The sequence below is a fragment of the Mus caroli genome, chromosome 7, assembly GCF_900094665.2.
Source record: "Mus caroli chromosome 7, CAROLI_EIJ_v1.1, whole genome shotgun sequence".
NCBI classification, from domain to species: domain Eukaryota; kingdom Metazoa; phylum Chordata; class Mammalia; order Rodentia; family Muridae; genus Mus; species Mus caroli.
Genome location: NC_034576.1, coordinates 121,749,443 through 121,758,892, shown reverse-complemented (window position 1 = coordinate 121,758,892; position 9,450 = coordinate 121,749,443). Strand labels below are relative to the sequence as shown.

Genomic DNA, 9,450 nt, shown 5'->3' with positions numbered 1-9,450 from the left:
AAGGGAGGGAAGGAGGAAGAGGTGTTAGGTGGAGACGGTTTTTTGCCTGAAGAATTCTGACTGATACAAACTGTAGTAGCCAAAGCAAACACAATGATAAGGCAAGGGAAGCTGTTCAAAATGCACAGGAGTTATATAGACAGACCTTTTCTCTGTGACTTGTCTATTGTGTGACCATGGATTATCATCTGATCTCTGGTTTCCTCCTCTGTAAAACTGAGGACAATGGCTGGAGTCAGAGAGAGAGAGAGAGAGAGAGAGAGAGAGAGAGAAAGAGAGAGACTAGCTCCTGGCAAGTGTTTGGTAAATAGTGTTCTGTTATCGTCACTGGGTGTTTTCCAAGAAGACTCTGGCTCTTGAGAACCTTTGCTTTCATTTCCTGATTGCCCAGTTCTACCAAGAAGATTCATTAACCCTTTCTAGGTTACAAGTGAGACTCTGCCCCCTCAGCAGCTCTCCTTGACACCTAGATCTGCTGATCAGGTTGCCCTGGTAGCTGAGCTCATGGTTTATCATTAACAGCATCATCCATCAGCTCTCTAAGGGTTTTTCAGTTCATAAGCTGCTGCAGACATGCCTCTCCTGTCTTGCCCAAAGAGTGCCTTTGGAGTTTTGATTTTAAAATGATTTTAATATTGATTCAAGGAAGTAAAGATATGACAATGACTGTGAGCTAAAGGAAGTGATATGTTTTGGGGTGTAGAAGTTGAACCTGCAAATGACACATAGATGAAGCAAGATGGCTCACAACATGTGTAGGACAGTTCCTTGGGCATGACAACGTGGTATTTCCTCCTCCTTTGAACATGATGTCCCTAAGGATTGAGCCAACTTGGGGAAGACACTAGTGTCCTTCCACACACTCCTCCTTTTCTACTTTTCTCCAGTTCCTTCTTTTTTCGCCCTCTCCTCATTCTCTTTTCCCCTTCATTCTCCCACTTCCTGCCCACTTGAATTGACAATTTCTTTCCCTTGCTGTTTTAGCACTTTTCTGACTCAATTTTTCCCCTGAAAATCTCTTATTCCCTCTTTCTTTTTTCTTTTAGTGTCAAACGTGTCATTGTTCTTTGTCAATAACCAAAGAGAGACCAAAATCACATACATGCCTCTGTGTGAATAATCTTATATCTCCATAAGTGGAGACTAAGAAGTCACAGGAAAGGATTGGGGAAGACAGAACCTCATCAAAAGCCTCAGGAGTCTCATTGGGCCTAGGCTTGTCCTGATGTTTTCCATTCCTTGGCTCGAAGCTTTGCTCGCTCAATTTTTCCTGTAACGGTCTTGGGCAGGTCTAAAACGAACTCCACCTGTTGTGAAAATCAGATTGACATAGGTCATTGGTGGACACAGTGGCACTGAATTTTTAAGAGGAGCTGTTGTGAGCACTTAAGGCTGAAGGGTCCAGGTGAATGAGGATGGGGTAGGGGAATGTTTTAGATTGGCTCTGTTTGTATTAAAAACCCTTACAAGAAACCAGGGCAGGAAACAGTTGGCTAGAACATGACAGGGAGGTGGAGAGCACTGGCTTTTACACATCGCCATGAAGAGAACAGAAGCAGCAAAATGAACATGACATGGCCCAGAGGGAGACACCTGAGCTCCTACGGAAAACTGTATGCTTCAGATCCCACTCCAGCCAACTTAGGAAGGTTCCTTGGCTTTGTTGAGACTCTGCTTACCATTAAGTATGCTAAAGGATAATGATAATGTCTTTATGTTGTTGTGGAGAGAGGGCAATAGGATTGTCCCTTCTGAGGACCTTAGCATTTGAAAGGCAGTCTTTGCTGAATAACTGCAGCGAGGATCAACTGTCCTAAAGTGTTTACCATTTAGCTCAGGAGGAAACTGGAGGAATGGAAGGAAGCCAAAAGGAAGAGCTCAGTTTGTTGCTAAGAAGAAAATAACTCTGCTTATGGGGAAAAAGAGACAGAGGAGTTGGGTATGGTTGTAGGCAGGGCACTGCAAGGGAAAAGAACCTGCTGCCTTAGGGATTCTAGAGGAAAGACCAAGGCCAATACTTGAGTGATACACTCAGTATGTATATGGTATGACTGGACCCCCTCACTTGATCTTAGAAATGTCCAATTGCAATTCAAAACCCATTACATCTGGAATGACTGGATGTCTTTGCTTCTTTTTTGAAAAAAAAAAAAAAAAACCATTGTTTTTATTATAGGCACACAGGTGTTTTGCCTGCATATATGTCTACCACGTGCATACAGTACCTGCAGGGATCAGCAGAGGGCTTTGGATCTCCCTGGAACTGGAGTTACAAATGGTTGTAAACTGCCTTGTGGATTTGGGGAACCTAATTAAGATCTCCTGGAAGGGCAGTTAGTGGTTTGTCTTCTGAGGCGTCTCTCGATCCTCATCTAACTTCTTAAAAACACTCATTAAATATTTACTCTGTTTTAGCCACTCTCTAAATTCCTGATACTTTTACTCACCTCACTCACCCCAACCCCCATCTCCCTGTTTCCCAGTCTCCAGAGAGGGCATCTAGTTCTCTATTAACTCAAACAAGCCTCCAACAGAGCAGATTCCCATGCTAGTTCTCAGGCTGTCCCAGCTAACTTACTCTTCTCCTGCTGCAGCATTACTCCCTATAGCTGGCAGGACTCTCCTACCAATTTGGCTATCTTCTCTGTTTCCATGGCCCTAGCAATGGTTAGCCTGTTCCTCCCTGGTCTCTTCTCTCTGCTCTTCTCTCTGTCCCAGAGAGGTAGCCATGGCAGTCTATCCCAGATATCTTTTGCTATTCTCTCTCTGTTATCTACAAATAAAAAACAAAAAAACAAAAAAACTCACTGATTAATCATGGAGTCGCCTTGTCAGTGGATTCTTCACTGCACCCTTTGCACACAGAAGGGAACATCAATATCCTCCATCCCCATTTTACAGATGAGGAAACTCAGGAGCACAGGGAATATTGGGTAATTAGCAGAAGTGGATTTTGACCCATACTGTGACTCCTAACACTGTGTTGCGCTGCACTCCTTTCAATTTGAGGATGAAAGTCTGGCGCTGGACTCTGATATTCAGTTGCATTCCTCTGCAGGAAGGGAGAATGTAGCACCCATGCCAACCCCTTTCTAGATTAACTTTGCTAAGGATTGTTGTCTTGCCAGGGTCATGTCTGTCCCCACAGCAACCTGATTTCATGTCTGTTCTACATGGGGCTATAACGGCCCTTTCCCCCTCCTTACAACTCAGGAAAGTTCTGGACTGTCTTCTGAGCTTCCCATGGCATGTCTAAGTTCCTAATGAGACTAAAACACAGTCTACATTCACTCTGCTCAGTGTTCCTTCTCTGTCCCTTGCAATTCTTCCTTTCTCCAGAGATGCACATCAGAATTTTCTTAAAACCCCTGGGTATAAATGTCAGTCTCTAGGGTCTACTCTCAGGGTGCCTACCTATGACAATTAGCCTGGACTAAGACATTGGGCACCCAGGATACATAAGAACTGAATTGGCTCTAAGCCTAACATGGTTTTTCTCACTTTCCACCCCAGCCTCAAAATATGTTTCCCCCCATTCTCTTGTACAAACTCTTATTTTGAGCAGAATCCAACAACTGGGTCTGCTATAATTTGGACATGAAGTACCCACAAAAACTCATGTGTTTAAGGCTAATGCAGTGTTCAGAGGAGGGTCTTTGAGGGTGAGGTTAGTTCATTGGCTTCATCAACGGTTTAACCCACTGGTGAGTTCAGAATCTGGTGGCATCGTTAGAAGGCAGTGGGCTCTTTGGAGGTGGGCATTCTTTCCACGGGTATCTTGTCCCTAGTCCTTTCCTCTATTGCTCTGTTTCTTGACTACTGAGGGAGTGTCAACAGCTTCTCTCTACCATGCTTTTCCTCCATGACATTTCTACCTTGCTACATGGCTAAAACTAAAGGGACCAGCTGACCAGGCATCACAGCTTCTGAAGCCACGAACCAAAAATATCTACTTTCTCCTTGAAGTGTTTCTGAGGTATTTTGTCACCTCAGGGATGAGAAGCTGGGTGGACATGGTCTTCTTGGCATGACAATGCACTTGCCTTAATCCCCCAAGTGAAAGCCACTGGGAACCTCTGCAGTCCTTGCATTCTGTCATTTCTGCTTAGAGCATTTTCACTTTCCCAGAAGAATGGCCCACTCCTCACTTAGACCACATTTTGGGTGTAGGGAAGTACTTTCTCCCATCCTTCCTGTACTTTCTGCAGGGATGACCACATGACTCAGAGCTGACCAATCAAGACCTCTACTGTCTTGGTTTCATAGAATGATTTAATAGTGGGTATCTAAATTAGCCCAGCAAGAAGCAATTCCAAGGCCATCATTAGTCTTTGGGGGACATGCATGCAGTTCCTTTGCTGCAGTTTGCCAAACTGCTAATAATGTAGATTTGGAATGGATTGAAGCTCAGAGGGAGAATATTTCAACAAATGAAGCTAATACAGAAGAAGAAAATTGGAGAAATGAAACAAAATTCCTAACAGTATCATACACATGCCTGGAACAAATCATGAGGAAGGTTGTGCCATCTCATGGACTTGTCAGTTATGCAAGCAGTGAATTTTAAGTTATATTTCTATCATGGCAACTGAACTCTCTATAATTCTGAATATTTTTGCAAAGCCCTACTGTATAGACTTCAAGAAATTACTGGAACTTCCATGATATCATTTGGCTTTTAATTCAGAATAAATCAAAGGCTAGGACCATTTTTCATGCACTGAGATAGTTGTGGGATTGTCTTTGGAGGGGTTTTCATCACTGCAGAGAGGACATGTAAATTAGAGGCCTTGTCCTCATGGCAAAGAATAGAAATATAACAGATGTTCTGAAAGCACATGGGGCATGGGTGGTGACAGCCTTACCTTCCTGGGGTACTTGTAGGGTGCTGTCACTGACTTCACGTGCTCCTGAAGCACCTTAGTGAGCTGGTCTCGGTCATGGGACAGGAATTCAGGGGCTAGGACCACAAATGCCTTCACCACCTACAGCAAGAATGGGAACCAAGACGTATCAGGGTACTTATTCGTTCCTGGAGATAAAGCAAAATTAGTATCAAGATACTCACCATGGCTACCACAACTAAATGCCCGCATCCATCCAAATATCAGAACCAAAGGAAAGGAAAACATGGGAAGTGGGTAAGTGACTTATTTGTTTGAATGAGAATCGAGTATAAGAGATCCCAGGCTCAGTTCTTACCCTAGGGACAGTAAAGATTGCTGGGAGGAAAACCAAGACTGGGATTCTAACTTTAAATGTTTTGTTTAATCTCTTCAAAAGTTTATCCATCTGTAGGATGAGATAAAATTTTCATATTTAATTCACAGGAAGGGAAATAAAACCACCTACAACTCAGCTTGGTCAAAGGTCCTCTTTTGCTCTCCCAGTGGCTCTCATTATCTTAACATGCCATATTCCCTGTATCTGCCAGACATATGACATCACCAGGCTTGTGCCATGCAGAAGTGCACTGGGACACAGACCCACTTGTCTGCCTGTAGCCCTCTCCACACGTATACTAAGCTCTGCACAATTCTGTGACCCTGGTACCTTCCTTATTCACTGCATGGTTCAAGGGCTCCATCTTCTAGACCAAATCCCTCTTACTTACTCTTGTTAAGAAACAGATCCTTATAGATACTGCTAAGCTTTGTCCCTAGTGTCCTGCAAATATATAGCACATTTAAAGCTCACAACAGACCTTTGCCTCACAAGTGAGATAATTGAAGGAAATACTGATTAAGCAGCTAATTGGCAGTATGGCCAACATTTGAACCCAAGCTATCCAGCCTGGGAGTCTGTGTTCTTAGCCACTTTAAAACACTGTTTCCATGTTTGACCACCGCTCCATCACCTCTCCTCTGGAAGGGTCCGGGCTGCTGATCACTGCTGTTTCGCTCACGGCAGGATGCTCCATCAGTGCATTTTCCACCTCGGAAGGTCCAATCCGGTACCTGCAAATATGCCCTTCATTGAAGATGGGACACCCAACCTCTAGGACTAAGAATCAGGTGGAACAGAAACCTAGAATACCCATTCTGGTCCAAAAACTGTGCTTACCCACTGGAATTAATGATATCGTCTGTCCGCCCTATGAAGTGGAAATACCCTTCTGGATCCTTGATTCCCCGGTCTCCCAGAAGCCAAAAGTCTCCTCGAATATTATCCTGTGTCTTCTTGGGATTGTCCTAGTGAGCACAAAAACAGAGCTATTGTGTCTGTAAAGTCTATGTCCCTGGCCCCAGAACTTCTATGAATAGCTACTTTAGTTTACCACCTGAGCAGCTGTACACTGTATGGTGGAGTTGTCATGAATCTACCAACCATAGATTCCCCAGACAACCTGGATCTTCTCTCCATTTGTTTCTGTCATTCTACTAAGGGTCTCTCACCTACTCCTCTAAATTGAAACCTTACTAATGATATTAACACATGCACTGATCCATTTATATTCTCACCATATTCCACTTTCCCTTCCACAGACAGTTTAACCTCTCTTCATCTACAGCACCACCCAAGGTTATTGAATCCATTTGACATTTCCTCACTGTTCTTCCATTGTACTTAAAAGGTCCGGAGACTGGCCAGCAGAACTCCAAAGCCTCACCTTGTATTCATACTTCTGCCATGGCTGGGCCCCTCTATTTAACTGAGCCTCTGACATATGAGTTGTAAGGAGGCTTGGGGGCTACTGACTGTCTGGACATTTTTATATCTTACTCAGGCATGGGAGCATGGGTTTTACATTGATGTCCAGATGAGATTAGACTATTTCACTTAGTTCTATCATTGGGAATGCTAAGGGAAGTTCAGGGGGTTTGTCTGAAGCCAAACTAATATTCTAGGTTGTAAACTGAGTCAAATTTCTTGATCACTGGCTCAGACTTTGTAGTCATCACACAGATTCTGCTGGCATTACCACTGTGGCCCTAAATAGATCTGCCAACATCACTGTATCAGTTTCCTTGTGTATTTGATGGGGACATGCATGTCCCAGCTAGGGAGCTAGCATCTGGGAATACATGGGGAAAGTGTGCAGACACTGTTTGGAGAAGTGTGCAATGTAGCTGCATCCTGGTTGCAGAGCCTCAGTTTCCCCCTGTACAGTGGGAGTAATGATTTGAATCTTTCATGGTTACTTTATTTAGCACACTTATGTGTGGTGAAATTACAAGGGCTTCATAAATACCATTGTCATTACATTCCGTATGTGATATAACCTGATGCCAGCTCCCCAAAGAGGATGTGAGACAGGGATATGAATAACTTGCTCCTGATCATCCAGCAAATACTGGAGTAGCATTTGAACTTAAGCAATCTGGCTCTGAAATGTTTACATGATGTCTAGGAGCATTAAATGTGTTTAAGGTGTATTAGGAGCCTTAAGGCAATGTTTGCCTCCTAGTATATATTCAATAAGCCAAGGGTTCCCAATCTTTCTGATGGTGCAGTCCTCGTGTTCCTCCTACAGTTCCTCGTGTTGTAGTGACCCCCAATAATAAAATTGTTTTTGTTGCTACTTCACGACTGTAATTTTGCTACCCAGAGGTTGGGAACCACTATTGTAAATGATAGGAAGAACACTATTATTAGACTTGCTCATTTTCTATTTGGGGCACAAGCTTTGGTCACACATCCAGACATTGTGCAGTTGATCTTGTCCCTTACTCATTTCTAACAGTTGTAGATTTGACCGGGTTTATAATCTCTGGCTTCACCATCAGTTCCTGGTGAGAGAGATGGTCCTACTCATGTATGATCTGTGAGTGCCTTCTAGATTTCTAGATGCTGAATGCTGTCAGACTATTGTGATTCTCTCTGGGGAGTACCCAGCATGTCTCTAAAGCTCCATAATACCATAAGTCCCAGGTCCATGCTTTGTGGAGAGAAAAGGGAGAATGCTGGTGTGTGTTGCTTAGAGCAATAAGAACACCAGCATGATGTAGGAAGGTTTGCTGTTGCAAAGGCTCATGGGGAAATGTGACCTCTTTAGAGATTTCCTAGTACTTGGTTATGGATGGCAAGAGTGAATGGTCTGGCTTCTCTCTGTACAAAGTATCCATTTTTTTGTTTGTTTGTTTTAATTTTATATTATTGTTGGCTTACCCAGAATAAGGTATCATTATGGAAAAGTGCCCATTCTTGAACCCTGGTAACTGTGAATCTCACCAATACCTCTTGAGGGTGTTCATAATATTAGGCAACCCTTGTCCTATTTGGTCCATCTCATCCTTACAGGGAACAGAGGAAGAGCACAGGTCCTTACCACGTATCCAGAGAACATGCCTATAGGCCGGATGGGCTTCACCCTGATAGCTAAGTCTCCTTCCTTGCCAGGGGGCAGAACATTGCCCTGTTCATCTATGACCTGAAGGAGGAGGAAGATTGGATAAATGACCCACAGAAGAGGAGCTAGCACAAACAGTGGTTTGATGTCAGAGTTGGTCTAGTATAGATCATTTTGTTCTTGACAGGTACCAGCAGTCAAGGGAAGCTAAGAGGCTTAAGCTTGGACTCCTCATCTACCTGCCAGGTTTTATGCCAGTAAAGCCTCTCAGTATGCTGGACCAGAGGAACCTGGGCAGGTGCTTCTGGCTCTAAGAATTCAGGAGAAATATGTGCCTCCTGTTATCATTGGGAGCCTCCTCACTTACAGACTTAGAGACTAAAAATCAAATGTTGTTCTGCTGCCTGGACGACTGGCCTTCAGCTATGAGACATTACACTTGGACACTGACTTCTGTAAAACAGAAACACTTATGGTGAACAAAGCAAGACACTAAAAGGCATTTCTGTTTAGTTGTCATAATTAGGACACTACCACAGTAGATGACACATGAATTAGATATAAGTTGTCATTCCTCTGATACCCAGAAGTCTACATGTAATCACAGACACATCACCATAAATACCAGTTCTTAGAATTCAAATCAATAAAAAGAGAAAAAACTTTCATTACAATAGTCACTACAATCTATTAAAAACGGAGCATCATCCATTGTTAAACAACACAGAGAATGGTGAAGCTATGCAGTCTTATCATAAATCAATGGGACCGTGCTGCAACTGGTACCTGCTGACACAAATTGAAGGGTACCTAAATTGTTAAATTTTAAGCCCAAGTTACACAATGTTATGCCAAGCCACTTCTAGTTTTCTTTCAAAATCACATTTAATTTTGTAATTATCCAGGCAATTTGTTAGATAAGCAAAATGACTCCCATTTTTCTCCCTCCCTTCCTCCTTTCCCTCCCTTTCTCTTCTCTTCCTTTTCTTTTTTTTTTTTTTTTAATATTTTTATTACATATTTTCCTCAATTACATTTCCAATACTATCCCAAAAGTCCCCCATAGCGCCCCCCGCTTCCCTACCCACCCATTCCCATTCTTTTGGCCCTGGCATTCCCCTATATTGGGGCATATAAAGTTTGCAAGTCCCATGGGCCTC

General features: G+C 43.2%; 1 protein-coding gene across 3 annotated transcripts in view; it reads right to left on the bottom strand.

Moving 5' to 3' along the window:
* Window positions 1-610: 610 nt before the first annotated feature.
* The window catches only part of Acsm2b (acyl-CoA synthetase medium chain family member 2B), a 36,090-nt gene continuing 27,250 nt past the window's right edge, over window positions 611-9,450 (bottom strand). For 2 of the 3 annotated variants that reach the window (XM_021166782.2, XM_021166783.2), the window contains exons 10-14: window positions 8,270-8,371; window positions 6,064-6,191; window positions 5,858-5,957; window positions 4,866-4,985; window positions 611-1,307 (exon numbers count right to left, since the gene is read on the bottom strand). In XM_021166782.2, coding sequence (XP_021022441.1) covers window positions 1,212-1,307; window positions 4,866-4,985; window positions 5,858-5,957; window positions 6,064-6,191; window positions 8,270-8,371 — 546 coding nt within the window. In that variant the 3' untranslated portion in view covers window positions 611-1,211. The remainder of the gene's footprint in view (window positions 1,308-4,865; window positions 4,986-5,857; window positions 5,958-6,063; window positions 6,192-8,269; window positions 8,372-9,450) is intronic. The other variant, XM_029479593.1, reaches the window with a different exon arrangement.